The sequence below is a fragment of the Podarcis bocagei genome, assembly GCF_964188305.1.
Source record: "Podarcis bocagei genome assembly, chromosome: 1".
In the NCBI taxonomy this organism is placed as follows: Eukaryota; Metazoa; Chordata; class Lepidosauria; order Squamata; family Lacertidae; genus Podarcis; species Podarcis bocagei.
In genome coordinates this window covers 12,886,709-12,904,604 of record NC_138125.1, presented here as the reverse complement: position 1 = coordinate 12,904,604, position 17,896 = coordinate 12,886,709, and the positions used below count along the sequence as shown (strand labels likewise).

General features: G+C 47.2%; 1 protein-coding gene across 2 annotated transcripts in view; it reads left to right on the top strand.

The window, feature by feature from the left end:
- AKT1 (AKT serine/threonine kinase 1) overlaps positions 1-17,896 on the top strand; it is a 120,859-nt gene that overhangs the window by 94,416 nt on the left and 8,547 nt on the right. For both annotated transcript variants that reach the window (XM_081193198.1, XM_081193197.1), the window contains exons 6-10: positions 58-189; positions 341-406; positions 5,271-5,339; positions 6,764-6,889; positions 10,457-10,585. In XM_081193198.1, the coding sequence (XP_081049324.1) occupies positions 58-189; positions 341-406; positions 5,271-5,339; positions 6,764-6,889; positions 10,457-10,585 (522 nt within the window). The remainder of the gene's footprint in view (positions 1-57; positions 190-340; positions 407-5,270; positions 5,340-6,763; positions 6,890-10,456; positions 10,586-17,896) is intronic.

Genomic DNA, 17,896 nt, shown 5'->3' with positions numbered 1-17,896 from the left:
ATTTCGGGACGTTGGCCTGTAAGCCTCTTAACCACCTTTGAAACGTGTCTTCAACAGACTATGACTGAATTTGAGTATCTTAAGCTTCTGGGGAAAGGTACCTTTGGAAAGGTGATCCTGGTAAAAGAAAAAGCAACCGGGCGGTATTACGCCATGAAAATTCTGAAGAAGGAAGTCATTGTCGCAAAGGTAAGCGCTTTGTTTTTTTAAAATGTTTAGATTAATTTTGTAAGATTTTGGGGGAGGGCTATAACAGTAACAGGTTTCATCTATATATTCATCAAAGTAATATCAGTCCAATAGCTGTTGTTCACTCACGACTTACTGGGTTGTTCTTCAGGATGAAGTGGCTCATACGCTGACAGAAAACCGTGTTTTGCAGAACTCTAGACATCCTTTCTTAACGGTATGTGTTCTCTCTTAAGGGCAGCCCATAATCTGTGAGATGGGTGTGCGTGCGTGCCTTGGTCGTTTTAATTAATAGGAACCTTGGAGCCATATGTTTTTCCAAATCAGAGAATGGTAAATTTAAGTACTTGATGGCATGCCAGCCATTTCCCCATTGATTGTAATGGGATTCAGAGCTGCTTTGCGCATAGCACAGCTGCATGGATATTTCCCTCTATTAAATGCCCAAATGTGAAGGGGAAGATGCCTTCTCTTAAACACACAGGCCTCATTCAGGCAACCAAATCTTGGCATAGGAATCTTGAGTTATTATCTTGCCTCCCACCCCTACCCCCATGGTTCAGCCCCTTTGTTCTTCCCTTTGTAGCAAGAACAGGCAAACCATGAAGCCTTCTATTAACCACAGTTTCCAGTTCCATCTGAACTGGGAAACGATGGATGATTGCTTCAAAATAAGTCAGGATATTGTCGACTTCAGATTGCAGCTAAATATTCCAGCTTGTTTCAGACTCGTTTACTGTAGTTTCCCCATTTGTACAAAACAGGGAAGTAGAGCTAAAGTAGGATTTCCTGGCTTGGTCGTGCCTTCCTTCATGGCGGCACTAAATGGGTTGCATGCCTGGCCGAAAAACTTGTTTATATCTCAGTTTATTAAGCCAAGATATGATCTTCCAAAGGTGGCTGTGACGGTCCTGTTGGTTACAGCCAACCAGCACTTTGACCACTCTTGTTTATTTTTAAGAGTGTGTGTCTGCCTCTTGTACTTCACATGCACACGGTAGAACAATGGCTTCTAAACTCACCCCCCCCCATTGACCACTTGAAAATTGAGATTTTGCCTTAATGTTTTTTTCTGCCTACTGTGACAGCCTGTTATGGTGCACTGTGCTAGACGCTGCGTGATTTTTAATTCTCATTTTATTGCTCCTTTATTGTGAATCATTGTGTGTGTGTGTGTGTGTGTGTGTGTGTGTGTTTGTGTGTGAGATGCAGAAATCACAATGTGAAGCTAGCCAGTGTCTCAACATCACTCCATCCTTATTTCAGACATTGTGATATATCAGTATATTGTGATGTTTAGCTGGTGATATATCACAGTGTTGAAAACCAGATATCGCCCATTCCTACTTCCCACAGGCGTCTAGTTGGCCAGTGTAAGACCAGGGTGCTGGCCTGATCCAACAGGGCACCACTTACCTACTTAGCAAAACCTTCTCTCTCTCTGTCTGCCACCCCTTTCCCCCTTGATGTTCCTCCTCCTTGCCACACGCATGAAGTTAAGGCAAGTGCCACATGAAATGCGCTAAGATCCACATGTGACCCACCACAAACTGACAGCCCCTGAACTAGCAGATCTCAGGGCCAGATATATATATATATATATATATATATATGCAGGTTTTGGTGTCTTCGGGTGTCTTCCCGTGTAAGAGTTGGGGTGTCTAGGCGACGTTTCGACGAGGTCTCACTCGTCATCTTCAGGCTGGTGCTTTCGGCTTCTTGTTACTAGAACAGGGCTCTGTTCTAGTAACAAGAAGCCGAAAGCACCAGCCTGAAGATGACGAGTGAGACCTCGTCGAAACGTCGCCTAGACACCCCAACTCTTACACGGGAAGACACCCGAAGACACCAAAACCTGCATTCCTGTACCCGTGAAAATCTACGAAAGCAAATATATATATATATATATATAGAGAGAGAGAGAGAGAGAGATAGATAGATAGAGTGGTACCTCGGGTTACATACGCTTCAGGTTACAGACTCCCCTAACCCAGAAATAGTGCTTCAGGTTAAGAACTTTGCTTCAGGATGAGAACAGAAATTGTGCTCCGGCGGTGCGACGGCAGCAGGAGGCCCCATTAGCTAAAATGGTGCTTCAGGTTAAGAATGGACCTCCAGAACGAATTAAGTACTTAACCTGAGGTACCACTGTAGATAGATAGATGATAGATAGATTAGATCAGTGTTTCCCAAACGTTTTTGGGCAACGGCACACCTGTGTACTAAAAAAAAATCTCGCGGCACACCACCATTAAAGCCCCGCCCCGTGACGTCAGCGCGCAGCGTCACGCCGGGAGGGACGCACAAAAGTGAACGTTTTTTCCCTCGGCAGCTCCTCTCAGCTGCGCTCAATCCGCCTCCGCGCAGGCTGAGGGAGGGAGGGAGGGGCGCGTGTGACCCGTCTCTGCTGGGAGACCAAACCCAGCGAGACAGAGTCGCGCGGAGGCGCCCAGGCAGCGCTGCCGGCTGCGAGGAGGAGCGCCAGGCAGCAGCAGGAGGCGCGGCCTCTCCTCGCCGCCCCCGCCCCGCCTCTCGCCGCCCGACTCGCCCGCCTCCCTCCAGGCATCTCGCGGCACACCAGCCGGTGTCTCACGGCACACTCGTGTGCCGGGGAACACCGGTTGGGAAACACTGGATTAGATAGATAGATAGATAGATAGATAGATAGATAGATGATAGATAGATGATAGATAGATGATAGAGATAGATAAATGATAGAGAGATAGATGATAGATATATTTAAGTCTTGTTACGTATCCCAAAAAAATGGTGCCTGTAAAACCCGTTATTATTTATGGAGATGTTTATTTTTATCTAAAGCCAAAGCAGTGACTCCCTCTCTGGCTCTGAAACCCCAGCTGTAACTTCTGGGCTACAGCCCAAGCAAAACAAAATGGACTGTACGTCAAACCAAGCTGGCGGTTCTCATGATGTAGGAATGTGTGTGACGTGAGGGAAGGGCACCAGCCCTTGTGAGTGGAGTGGGGGGGGGAGAGGACGAACGAGGGGGAGAGAGATTCCCCTTCCCCAGTCCCTCTTTCACCTTCCAAGTTAGTGACTTGAGAGCGGATTTATGTGGATGGAATGCCTCTGCTGGGCAGCTGCCATCCATGGAACTGCAGCAAAGAGCTGGATAATGACGATAATTTATGGATGAGAGCAGCGAATTTCACAGTGAGCCGCAGAGGATTTCCTGCGTTGACCAAGTACCGCCACACATCATAGGGTTGTCCGTGGAAAGACCCCCATTTCTCAGGCTGAACTGTACGCACTTTGTCTCTCGGCTCAATCTGGGTCCTTCATCCCCTTAAGTTGCAGGCCGTTCAGATTCAAAACAGCCCTAAGTCATGGCTCTGCATCAGTTTTAAATATCCCTAAGGTAAGGGGCAAATTCACGTGGTCCAACACCCCTCCCAGCCTCCTAAGACACTGGGCATTCAGATTGGAAATCTCTGTCCTGGCCGTTTAGGCCGGAAATACCCATCTTCCTCACAGTGGGTTGTGGCTGGTACATCTCTCGGCTCATCCTGGGTCCTAACTCCTGCTCTCTGGAGGTGAAACGCAAGAAATCTGAACCTTGGAAGATTCAGGACAGGCGAAAGGAAGCAGTTGTTCACACGGCGCATAGTGAGGAACTGCAGAATTCCCTCAAGATGTTTGCAAAGGCCGCCATCTTGTACGGCTTTGAAAGAGGATTGGATAAATGAATGGATGGAGAATAAGGCTGGCTGTGGCTGCTAGCCACGATGACTTGTACAGTGGTGCCCCGTAAGACGAATGCCTCGCAAGACGGAAAACTCGCTAGACGAAAGAGTTTTCCGTTTTGAAGGTGCTTCGCAAAACGAATCTCCTATGGGCTTGCTTCGCAAGATGAAAATGTCTTGCGAGTTCCTGCGGGTTTTTCCCCCTCTCCCCCCCCTTTTTCTAAGCCGCTAAGCCGCTTATCAGCTGATCCGATAAGCCGCTAATAGCCGCTAATAGCACTGATCTGCTAATCCGTCAATGGGCTTGCTTTGCAAGACGAAAAAACCGCTAGACGAAGAGAATTCTTTTCGTCTTGCGAGGCACCACTGTATTCTACAAGTCCTCCCAATTGTGGATTGGGAAGGGAGGCTTCGTGTTGCTGCCCGTCAACACTTAGGCAGTGACTACAAGCCTGCTGGGTTTAGTTCCCCAGAAACGTGGCCTACCAGGATTGAGGGGACTCAGGCTCCGCTCTTCTAGCCAGACCCATTTCCCCACCTCCGCTGTAGCAAATCCAGCCAGCTACATCTCAGGCTTTTCCCATCCGGCTTCTGGGTCAGGAATTGGGTGTCAGTATTCCTCTGTAGATGAAACCCAATATCTTTTTGAAGCTTGAGTTAGGAGTAAGGGTAGGGGATGAGATGAGATATCCCAAGATTATTTCATGGCTTTTATTATTTTGTCGCATTTGTTTCCCTCCCTCTCACAAGGGAGCGCAGAGCAGCTTAGAACTTAAGGCAATATAAATACATAGAATCACAGAATTGCAGAGTGGGAAGGGACCCAATAAGTTCATCTAGTCCAACCCTTGTAACACAGCCAAGTCTGGAACAGCGCACACACTTTGTTAAATGGCAAATAGGTTTTAGGAGTTCACCTAAACATGGCCTGATTTCAGCTGGTGGCCATGGAGTTCCATAAATGTGGAGCCACCACCAAGAATGCCCCGCCTTGCGGTACTATCCATACCACACCTCCCACTGATGGAAGCAGGGTGTGGATTATCCTCAAAAGGCAGATTCCAGGTTGCAAAGAGTGAGTGAGTGTGTGTGTGTCTCAAAGATTGTAGATGCTGTCTTTCAATCACGTGGTGTCCAAGACAATTTGACAGCAGATTAAAACAGTACAAGTCAATGTGGGTGGGACAGAGTGTTTTAAAACCACTGTGATAAAAGATTGGTCTTGGCTTCACTTTAATACCCCAACCGTAGTGTGGAAACAATAGCAGCTAAAAAAAACTGCTAGTGACTTGCTCTGCTACTTCAATTTGGAAGCGGTTCAAGAACTGCATGTGAAATATAACCACATTTTGCTCACATGTGATTCGCTTTTTGTAGGCTTTGAAGTATTCCTTCCAGACGCACGACCGCTTGTGCTTTGTTATGGAGTACGCTAACGGAGGGGAGGTAAGGATCGCGTTCACCTCGGTCGAATGTTAATGGTGTGCTTTCTGAGGGCCACATTCCAATGGCGGCTGGGTTTAGAGGGAAAAGGAAGACGATGCATAGATATGACTTCACTGGGCTGCGTTTCAGCCGCACACGAGCCCCTGGGTTCTGTACTCACACAAACCTCTCCACCCTCCATCCAGACATTATAGCATTACAGTGATGAACTTCAGCCAGGGGGAAGCGCTGAAAGTGGGTGCGAAGTAAATTTGGTGAGGGTTGTGGACATCTGTGGAGAGACACCTTTGGCCTGGAGTCTGACATTTGGTGCGTTGAGAATCTTCAAAGTTTGTCACAGCAACCTTCTAAGAGCAGCCTAAGGACATGGCATATCTCAGTGGTAGAGGGCATGGTTGGCATGTAGAAGTTCTCAGAACCAGTCCTGGTATTAATAATTTCATGTATCTCAGGCCGTGGGGCAGGGAAAGACCTGAGGTGCAGGAGGACTGCTAATCCCCTAGATCAGCGGTTCTCAACCTGTGGGTCCCCAGATGTTGTTGAACTACAACTCCCATCATCCCTGAGCTCTGGCCTTGCTTGCTAGCTAGGGGTGATGGGAGTTGTAGTTCAACATCTAGGGACCCACAGGTTGAGAAAGGCTGCCCTAGATTATGGACAGTGCTGGTTAGGTGGACTGATAGTCTTGACTCTGTATTAAGTGACTTCAGGTGAGGAAAGGGGTATGTAGCTCAAGAATCACAAATGTTGTAGTCCGTGCCAGGAAGAAAGTCCTATTGACCTCTGAATGGGGTGGGGAAGTAGCTGTTGGTTCCCACTGGGCCTCTTCCTTGCCCCCCGGTGCTATGAAAGCAGCGTAGAGACCGAAGCTTTCCTGGCTTGCCAAAGTGGATACAGATGGTCCTCTCAGTCTAAAGCAAAATGGCCTGGTGGGCCAAATTTGTTGACCCGGAGGTATACCGTATTTTTTGCTCTATAAGACTCACTTTTTCCCTCCTAAAAAGTAAGGGGAAATGTGTGTGCATCTTATGGAGCGAATGCAGGCTGCGCAGCTATCACAGAAGCCAGAACAGCAAGAGGGATTGCTGCTTTCACTGTGCAGCGATCCCTCTTCTTGTTCTGGCTTCTGGGATTCAGAATATTTTTTTTCTTGTTTTCCTCCTCCAAAAATTAGGTGCGTCTTGTGGTCTGGTGCGTCTTATAGAGTGAAAAATACGGTGCCAGTGAGGCTGTTTGCCTGCCTAGTCCAGTATTTCCTTTCCACCTTATCTGCTGCCAGACCTTCCTAATGAAGAGATATCCGGGATTGAACCTGCATTCAAACCACGTGCTCCAGCACTGAGCCGGGGTCCCTCCCTAATTACAGGTCTCCAGTAAACGCTGTGGTGTGCCAATTTAGGCTAACAAGTACTTTTCCCTCCCAGCTGTTCTTCCATCTATCGAGAGAGCGCGTCTTTTCTGAAGACCGGGCCCGGTTCTATGGGGCTGAGATTGTATCTGCTCTAGACTACCTGCACTCGGAGAAGAACGTGGTTTATAGAGATTTAAAGGTAGGTAAGCGGAAGCCGGCGAGTTTGGGAGGCCAGCCTTTTTCTCGTTTATCTCAAGAAAAGGGCGTTTCTGGAGCAGATTCGTGGTGCTAAATCTCATTTGGAGTATTGACGGGGTATATCCGTTTTGAATTTTCTCTTGCTTAGGGGTTTCATATTTCAGGAAGTGAAAATCCGGACCCAAAAATCGAAGGCAGCATTCGACCCTCAGGGGCGTGAGGTCCCCCAGCCTCATATTCAGCGCTATTTCTCTAGAAAAAGAGGTGCTGGAACTCACAGTGAGCACCTCCCTTGTTCTCTTAGAATGGCATTGGAGCCCTCTGGAGAGGTGGCAGAACTGAGTCCCTGCTGGGGGAAAAAGACACATTTTCTAGATAGCACATGTTCGTGGCGTTAAACAAAATCAGAACAGGCAGGTGCAACAGCTCAGCAGTAAAAACCCACCCAGCAACACAATTCGGTGGTAAAATCCAGTCCAGCGTGCGAAGGGGTTGATTGCTGTCTTCCCTCACCCCTCCAGATGTTGGGGATATACTTGTTTTGTTCTTTTCTTCACCTTGCCTCTAGTTAAGCAGCAGCTTTTAAAATTTATAGCTCCTCAAATTAACATATGCAAATGAGCAGCAGCTCTGTTAATTCTCTGCATGGGCAGAGTCACCCACTGTAGCAAACAGGAAGAGGCTAGATGGCTGAGACGTTTTGGAATCCTGTTGGTTTTCATTCAGGCAATTCGCCAATTAAATGATTTTTTTAGTTGTTTAATCGCCTGCCTCTCTCTCTCTCTTTTTAAATATATCTTTATTAATTTAAAATAAATACATTTATGAGAAAACAGACGTACATACAAGTAAACAAACATACAGACAAACAAACAAATAACAGAAAAATCAAACAAACCACCACACTATAAGATACAAGAAGATTAATATAATTATCATCATATATACTCCTGATACTGAACACAATTATAAAACTTACAGAGAAGAAATTTAAAACTGACTTCCAATTAATCTCACTGTACTTTATCTATCCATTACTTTATACCGCACAGTTACATATTTCTTATATAATTTCTTTTTACCTTCCTCTCTCTTTAACTGATTTAAAGATCAGTGATATTTAAATAGAGGTGCCTTTCCGTGCATTTGAAGGAAAGGTGTTGTAATAGCTTAATAATTTTTTTAAATATATTCAGTAGCAGAAGGCAGTGTTTTTTCCCCTTTCACTTTGTATTACAGTAACCCACCAGTTTCAAAGTTGGGCTCAGAATAAAATTAACTGGTGTGCTCTTAAATCTCCTGGATGAGCCCATGGTAGCTTGCTCCACACTCCCGTGCTTAAAAGCTTACGGCCCTTATTTTTTTATCAGGTGCTCTGCAGCGTGTTAAAACAGAGACATGGATTAGAAATGGGGATGGGTCATAAATCAGTGCCCAAGCACCTGCTTGGCATGCAGAAGGAAGCAAGTTCAGCGCCATGGCATCTCCAGTTAAAAACATCAGGTAGTAGGTATGATGGAGAGCTCCTTTGCCTGAGACCCTGGGGAGCCACTGCCAGTCAGAGTAGACAGTTCTGAGCTAGATGGACAAATAGGGCTGCGTGGCAAAATGGTTGTTAGTCATTCATGCCGTCGCCGAATTGGTGCACTTAATTGCACTGGGCAAACACTGGAAGGTTCAGGTTGGATTTTAAAAATGACTTAACTGAAGTACCGCTGCTCTTGACAGTCCTGAATAACGTGCTAATTGGGGGCATGAATATATATATAGCCTACTTAAATAAATGAATTAAAAGGGTCCCTCTCTTCTCTTCCCCACCCTCCCAGCTGCCTTCCTTTTCTGTGTGTGTGTTTGTTTCCCACCTGGTAACGCTGTGCAATTTTTTTCCTGGAAGACAGACAGCACCTGAGTTATTCATGCATTGCCATTGGTGGCTGCCATGGATACTTTTCGCCAGCTTTGGAAATAAGCGCTGAAGAGGAGGCAGGCCCACCTGCCACTCTGCTTGCCCTGCTGCTGTTCTCCCCACTTTTCCTTCTCTGTACCCCTGCCATCTAACCACTCTCAGGTGCTGGGACTGCCCAGGAGGATGGAGGTGTGCAAGCAGCCCCTGTGGCAGTTCCCCTGGTTTAACGCACAACACGGTCTCTCTGCCGGCTGCACAGGAGCAAACAGAGCTCAGTGGTGAAGCTCGTTGCTTTGCATACAGAAGACCCCCAGCTCCTGTCCTGCAGGCAGAATGATCAAGAAGCAGGTAGAAGCATCCATAGCCCAGTGGCAGGACATCTGTTCTGCATGCAGAAGGTTGCAGGCCCAGGACCCACCCACCCTGGGCATCGGATGTGCTCCAGTCCTTCTTTAGGGCTTTGTGTTGGGCCATCTGTTTGGCCACTGTGGACTAGATGAGGCTGTGGCCTGATCAGGGTGTCTGTGTGTGATTCTCGCCTCCCCATGCTGTTTTCCTGTGGATAATCCCCTCTTCCTCCCAATCACTGGCGTTCTCCCCATAAGAGAAAGCAAGTGCCGTATTTTCCGCTCTATAAGACGCACCTTTTGCCTCCTGAAATGTAAGGGGAAATGTGCATCTTATGGAGCGAATGCAGGCTGCACAGCTATCCCAGAAGCCAGAACAGCAAGAGGGATTGCTGCGCAGTGAAAGCAGCGATCCCTCTTGCTGTTCTGGCTCCTGGGAATTCAGAATGTTTTTTTTCTTGTTTTCCTCCTCCAAAAACTGGTCTGGTGCGTCTTATAGAGCGAAAAATAGGGTATGTCATACATATTTTTGCAGTGGGGCAAAGAGCAGTTTTGGAGAACGATCTGTGTTGAGAAAAGGATGTAGGGCCAAAACATTAGTCCTTCCCCTCTCTGCTTTAGTCCTAAACTAAGCTGGGCAACTGTGTCTGCTTTTTGCAGAGATTCAGAGAGAGGAGAGGTCTTCTCCTGAAGGATTTCCTTTGCCTGTCAAGTTTGTCCCTAAAAGTGTAAGCTAGGGAGCCTCCTGGTCTGGACTGGCTCACCCACAGGCTTCAGCTGACCTTCCCCATGCCGCCACTATTCTCTCTGCCTTGGGCTCCCAGCTGTCAACAATATTGAGGAATTTTACAGGCTACCTGACAAGGCTGTTACATGGATTTTCTCAATAATGTGTTGTGCACCACACTGAACACTCAAAAATAACTTCAGAAATCCTCATTATTACTATTATTGTTATTAGTTCAAAAGCCTATTCAGCTCAGTTCAAAGGGAACCATAACAGATACCCAGGTCCGCTTGTTTTCTTTCTCCCTCCCCATCCCTTTTTCCTTTTGTGTTGTGTCTTTTTGATTGTAATCCTCAGGGCAGGAGCTATCTTGTTGTGTAAGCCATTTTGGGAGCCTTTTCAGCTGAAGAGCAGGGTGATCATGCTTTAAATAAATAAACAACAATGGGAAGGCAGTGAGAAGAGAGAAACTTCTTTTTAATAAAATGGGCAATTTTGTAAAAAAAAAGAAAATGAAGATTCTGCACTGACTATCCAAATAATTGACTTGTTCCTCTCTCTCTCTTTAAATTTGATTTTTCATTTAAGTTGGAAAACTTGATGCTGGATAAAGACGGGCACATAAAAATAACAGACTTTGGGCTCTGCAAAGAAGGGATCAAAGACGGAGCAACGATGAAGACTTTCTGTGGCACCCCGGAATACCTTGCGCCAGAGGTACCCTTCATGCAGCCCTTGATTGTATCACCACAAGCAAGACTTCCTGTAAAAGAAAATAGAGCAGTTCATAAGGCATCGTGTGGGGGCTCCTCGTTTATGGGATGCTGTCCCCAGGGAGGGTCTCCTGGTGCCTGTCTTTGGGCAACAGGCTAAAACATTCCTCTTCTCCCAGGTCTTTGGCTAATTAAACAAACTAGGGTCTTTTAAACGGGGGTCGGGGGGTATTGTTTTTGTTTGCTATTATGATGCATATTTTTGTGGTTTTGTAAGGTAAGCTGCCCTGTGATCTTTGGATGAAGGGCTGTATAGCAATGTAAATAATAATAATAATAATAATAGAGACTGTTGGCCAGTGCTAGCAAACCACTTGCTGAAGTAACCCCCCCCCCCAAATTTTAGAAGAAGAAGAAGAGTTTGGATTTGATATCCCGCCTTTCACTCCCCTTCAGGAGTCTCAAAGCGGCTAACATTCTCCTTTCCCTTCCTGCCCCACAACAAACACTCTGTTAGGTGAGTGGGGCTGAGAGACTTCAGAGAAGTCTGACTTGCCCAAGGTCACCCAGCAGCTGCATGTGGAGGAGCGGAGACGCGAACCCGGTTCCCCAGATTATGAGACTACGGCTCTTAACCACTACACCACACTGGCCACTCACCTGTCAATCATGGGGTGTCATAATGATCCTGATAAGGATCTGACCTCTGGAGCCAAAAATGTTCCCCACACTATGTTCCCCATAACTCAGTGGTCAGCAACCTTTTTCAGCCGTGGGCCGGACTATATTTTGGAAAAAAACAGATGAACAAATTCCTATGCCCCACAAATAACCCAGAGATGCATTTTAAATAAAAGGACACATTCTACTTGTGTGAAAACATGCTGATTCCCAGACCGTCCGCGGGCCGGATTGAGAAGGTGATTGGGCCACATCCGGCCCCCGGGCCTTAGGTTGCCTACCCCTGCCATAACCCAACACCCTGACCACTTCACTGGTTCCCTAAACCTGCAATGAGGGCAGAATCACAACATGGGGATGTTGAGACAGTGACAGAGATGTACAGGAAGTGCCTTGAGCTATGCTGAGAGTGCTAAGGACGGTTGTTGCTTTCCATCTCGGACAGTCTTTGTCCTCTGGTTTGCAATGTGTGCGTGTGTGTTAGGTTCTGCGCGGTCCTTTTTGCCACCCAGCGGGGCAGTTTAGCATTTGAGCAATCCGGAGAGCGTCCGTGTGTGAGCGAGTTCCCTGCGTCCGTGAAGCCGCTCGCCCTTTCTTAAAAGAGAAAAGGAGCAGTGCTTCTGGCATCCCGGTCATCTGTTTGTAATCGGAGCCCGGCCTCGGAGCCTGTTTGTACAGTTGCTGCATAGTTGTTTTAGGGTCACGCTGGAATTTGGGACATAGATGGCAGCGGCCAGCTTTGATGTGCCTGGTGCGTCGGTCGCCGAGGTGTTTACAGCTGTTGTGCCTTCTCTTGTAAATTCCACCCGTGCAGCTGTTCAGAGCTGTTGGCTCCTAACCTGACTAGCCACTTATTTTAAGTGAAATGACCTTTTTTGGCCTTCTGCTGACCCCCACCTACTGGCTGGAAAATAATTCCTTAAATACGAATAGAAAGATGTTGTTTTTGATGGTGCTGGCATCCGTCTGTCTCCGGAGACAGTGGAGGAGTGAGCCTTTGGGGGGTGAAGTCAAACCGGTGTGGGGTTGCAGCGCCTTCTGTGGCTGCAGAGACCGCTATGGGAGAGACACGTTTCAGTGGGGCAGATGAGGGCTTCCGGGGAATGGCCCCACAATGCTTCAGAGGTGCTAGAACTCTGTTTCAGTGAGTTCCGGCTGGGGAAAAAAGCCCTGGTCTCAGGAGACATTAAAGCAGTGCACCTTTGCAGGTGAAGTCAAACTGTTAGACAGTCCCATCGCCTGTTGTGGATGTAGAGGCCGATAGGGGGGAGACATGTTTTGTTGCAGCAGGGGCAGATGGAAGCGCCCAGTGGTGCTGCTGCGGATGCACTCCAAATACAGACGTTCTGAACCGCAGGGATACCAAAGAAGGATGTTAAAAACATCAGAAGGGCCAGTTCTAGCTCGTTATTAAAGGTGGCATAGAATTGCAGCAAAGCAGCCTGTCAGGTCTCCCAACCTTTACAGACCCGGGACGGAGACCGCAGCAAGGAGATGGCTTGTCCTGTATACACAAAGCAGCACACGTCAATTTGTCTTGAGACTTCCCATCCCTTCACCTGCCCAGAGGAGGGCATAGGTTGCAGATACTCAAGTCTTAACAGATAGCTCCCCTTTCTGGGCTTAGAGCCCAGCACCCAAAGCCCACAGATAAGGGTATAACATCAACTCAAGCCAATTTTCTTACATCAAAGCAAATTAATGTAGACATATGAGAGTCCACTGCTGCAACAACTACCAGTTAATTGTGGGGTTCTCTTGACTATCAAGATGGCATTTGCAGAGCTTCCTAACATCTCACCTTTGGTTCAACACCATTTTTTAAAAATGTGTAGAATAGCATTTTTATATGGCATGATCTCTGTGATCAGAAACTTTCCTCCTTCTCCTCCTGTTGTTATGTATTGCATTTATATACCACCTTTCCTCCAAGGAGCTCAGGGTGGCTAATAATAATAATAATAATAATAATAATAATAATAATAATAATAATAAATAATTTATTTATACCCCACCCTCCCCAGCCAAGACCAGGCTCAGGGCAGCTAACACCAGGTATAAAAACAATTAATTAAAATACAACTTAAAAACAAGATTAAAATACAATATTAAAGTTGTATATATAGTTCTCCTTCTCCTCCTTGTATCTTCACAACAGCCCTGTGAGGTAGGTTAGCCTGAGAGTGAGTGACTGACCCAAGTTCACCCGGTGAACTCCATGGCTGGAAAAACTTGAACCCCGGTTTCCCAGGACCTCTAACCACTACACCACACTGGCTTTCGTTCTAGGGGTGTCTTTTATTCCTTCCCTACCCTGGAGGTCCTGCAGATTCTCTTCAGAACACAGGACAATAGCTCTCTCCCTGTACCTGGCTACTGTAATGCTGTACGAGTAAATCAGCTTTACCAGAGAGACTCTGACCCACCTAACTGAAGAAGCTGTTGTAAAATATCCTAGCCGGTAAAATTTGGGCACAAGTAAAAAATAAAGGCACCGAAATCTACTTTGTGCATTTCAAAACTTCATTTTGCAGATGCGCCAAAAAGAAAACAGCAGCATTGTTAGCGCACATTAGCAATAGAATAGAATGCAGTTGTAACTTTAAATGTATATATTAAAGTAGGTGATGCATATGTCCCAAGTACAGATGTGATTGATGACTACAAGTTGTGCATTCAAACATAGAAAGGGGTTGTGAGAGCTTCAGTCCCACTGAATAGCAAAAGATGGGCATTTGTCCTTCCAACCTCAAAGTCTCTTTGCAATTATAGCAGCTTGGAGGGTCCACTTTTGTCGTCACTTGTTTTTTAAAAACAACAACTTGATTGCTTTTTCTCTCCTTTCTGAGTCCAGTAGTGGCCCTGACACACTTCTGAGGACGCCACTGGGAGTGCAGCAGGGTCTAGATGCACTTCCAAACCTCTCTTTTCTTTCCCACTAACCTGACAGCAGGGACGCGGGTGGTGCTGTGGGTTAAACCACAGAGCCTAGGACTTTCCTATCAGAAGGTTGGTAGTTCGAATCCCTGCGACGGGATGAGCTCCCGTTGCTCAGTCCCTGCTCATGCCAACCTAGCAGTTCGAAAGCACATCAAAGTGCAAGTAGATAAATAGGTATCACTCCCGCGGGAAGGCAAACAGCGTTTCCGTGTGCTGCTCTGGTTCACCAGAAGCAGCTTAGTCATGCTGGCCACATGACCCAGAAGCTGTACGCTGGCTCCCTCGGCCAATAAAGCGAGATGAGCACCGCAACCCCAGAGTCGGCCACGACTGGACCTAATGGTCAGGGGTCCCTTTACCTTTTTAACCCGACAGCAATGGGAGGGGAGGTCTCAGTGCAATTATTCTTTTTGTCCCTGCTACAATGGCAGCATCTCGGGAACCCTGGGCATAGGCCTTGCAAGAGCCCTTCTTGGGCCTCACCAAAAGAGAACAGCCTCCCTCTCCTATCCTCTCCTCTCGCTGCACAGCTCAGTTGGTAGGCAATGAGACTCTTAATCTCAGGGTTGTGGGTTCGAGTCCCACATTGGGCAAAAGATTCCTGCTTTGTGCGGGGCTGGACTAGATGACCCTCGTGGTCCCTTCCAGCTTTACAATTCTGTGAATCTCCCGCAATAGCAAAGTCTCTGCTCTTGTTTGCAGCTGCTCCAAGGGGGCCTTGAGAAGTGTGAACAGAAAGTGCTGTCAGGAAAGGGCACCTCTGCATTGTCACACAGTCCCGCCTGTGAAGCCTCCCCAAAGCGCCCCCCCCCGTGCCCCCGCCCTTGTCCCGGTTGCTCGTAAAGGATGATGAGGCTGGCTCCTGGAATCCTGGCAGACGAGGCAGCTGTGTGGGTCTTCTACATATATGGGGGCAGCTGCAGAGCCAGCTGTCGCTTGGTGCGAATCATACGGCAAGAGACAGGCTGGAAATAGACCTGCGTGGGGTAATCCAATACCTGGCAGCCTCTGGCTTTTCGCTGCAGGCTGACTTCCAGCTTCCAGTGTCCTACCCCCACCCCACCCCTCAGAGCAGAGTACTGAACAGTTAGCAGGCTCTAGACTCGCAGGGATGTCCACACTTTTTCCAAAGAGGGCCAGATTTGATGAAGTGAACGTGCGTGAGGGCCGAGGGCCGACCAAAGTTGTTGAGACTTTTTTGGGGATTGAGTTTTGTTTACCTTAAAGGCCTTTTTTAGGATTGATATTGTTGAGCTTTTGGGGGGGACTTTCCCCCTCACAGTTGCCCACAGGGGCCGGGATGAACCGGCCGGCGGGCCACGTTAGGCCCCCGAAGTGGACTTTGGACATGCCTGCGAGTCTAGAGGGAGAAGAGCAAACTCTCTAATGTTCGGTTTTTCTCTCTCGGAATCATCGTTCAGCTCTCTCCACAATCTCTGTGCTTATGGAAGGCACTTCAGTATGCCTTAGGCATGACCAGCTTGCCTTTCCGAGTTGTAAGGCTAGTTCCATAAACCCTAATTTGGATTGCTGCAGAGGTTTAAGGCTTCTAACCCTCTTGCTTTTAAGTAGTTCTGTGTGTTGGTTTGTTTATTGCACACATGTCCGACTTTTCCTCCTAGGAGCTCAGCGTGGTTGGTCCTTCCCATTTTATCTCCACAACAACCCTGAGAGGTAGGCTCGAGCTGAGAGGCAGTGGCTGACCCAGGGTCTCACCCAGTGAGCATCACGACCGAATCGAGAATTGAATTTGCAGGTCCTGGTCCAACACTCTCTAACCCAGGGAAGGAGAACGTGAGGCCCTCCAGAAATTACTGAACTACAACTCCCATTGTTACTGGGCGCCGGCTGCGGCTGGTGGGAGTTGTAGTTCAGCAAAATCTGGAGGGCCGAAGGTTCCTCACCCCAGACATTTAAAAATGGCTCTATTCTACTACAGTGGTACCTCGGGTTACATACACTTCCGGTTACACACGCTTCAGGTTACAGACTCCGCTAACCCAGAAATAGTACCTCGGGTTAAGAACTTTGCTTCAGGATGAGAACAGAAATCGTGCTCCGGCGGCGCGGCGGTAGCAGGAGGCCCCATTAGCTAAAGTGGTACCTCAGGTTAAGAACAGTTTCAGGTTAAGAACGGACCTCCGGAACAAATTAAGTACGTAACCAGAGGTACCACTGTACCGCCAGTAGGAAGAGGGCATTGAAAAGATAGGCTTCCTTTATTTTTATATTGCATTATTTGTAATTCCCGTGTTGTGGGGAGGTTGGACTAGATGACTGATTCCATCCGTCTACATGACTATTTGTACTTGCTTTTTACATTCATAAATCACTTTCTGCCAGTGCTCTCAAGGTGGTTTAAAAGAAAGAGGTATTCCATAAAATTACATGATGGTTAAAATGTCCAGGTACGAGGAGGGCGAACCAAGTGGCGCTGAGCCTCCTCTGAGGCGATGGAGTGATCCTCACTGTCTCTCTTTTGAGATGCAGCCCGGTGGAAAGGCTCACAGCAGAGTCGCTTCTGGGTGAGGGAGGCCAAATTGCGGTTGTTCTTGGCCAGCCTTTTAAACAGAAGAACAAGAACTGCCTTAACAGCAAGAGTGTTAGAACTGTAAAAACCTCTGCAGCAATCCTGCTGCGTAATTTATTGCACAGTGCATATCGGTAGCAATAACAATAAGGCAGTCGTTCTTAGGGGGTTGGTAGCATGTTGTGAGTTTGCACCCTCTGTTGTTTCATTGCACACCAGAATGCGCTCATCCCTTCCCCTGTAATTCCTCCCCCACCTAAACACGCAAAGTTTTCAAACTGCTCTTCATAACACTTGATCTCTTCTGTTCGTTTGTTTTTGCTCATCCTCATGTCTCTCTTTGTGTGGGGTAGGGGAGAGGGGTACTTTTCCTAACTCTGTTGTGAGATGTTGTTTTTTTATGCTGGGTATTGTGACTGTATGTGTGGTTTCCCCGACCCCCAGTGTTGAAACCTCATAGATTTCTGTTTATGTTTCAGATGGGTGGAATTTACAAGACAATTTCTAATGAAGTTCTTAGCGTGCATTTAAAAACAAACAAATTGGTTAATAGTTCCCAGTTGTGGGGTTCCCAGTTGTGTCAACAAAATAGTTAAAGGTCTGGAGTAGTATCTCTGGCCAGTTGGGTTAAAATGCTCTCAAGTACCATTGTGACAATGGAACTTGTCAAAGCTTTGAAGTACTTCAGTGATTCTTTCGTATAATGGCAACACTAAATCCCTTCATCTGGTGCAAAACAATCTCCATTTCTATACGTATTCCTGTGCATCTACCCATATTTTAAGTACTGGCTTCATTGCCCATCATGATAAACCCTTTCATCCATTTCTTGTCCCATTAGAGTAACCTCTTTTTGCATATGCGTAAACATATGGACTGCCTTGGGTACCAGGTTTCTGTTATGCCCTTCTAGATGCTGTTGGCCTCAAACTCCCATTACTCCCAGGCAGCATGTCCAGAGATCAGGGATGATGGAAGCTCATAGAATCATAGAATTCTAGAGTTGGAAGGGATCCCAAGGGTCATCTAGTCCAACCCGCTGCAATGTAGGAATCTCAACTAAAGCATCCAGGACAGATAGCCATCCAACCTCTGCTTAAAAACCTCCAAGGAAGGAGAGTCCGTCACCTCCCAAGGGAGACCATTTCATTGTCAAACAGCTCT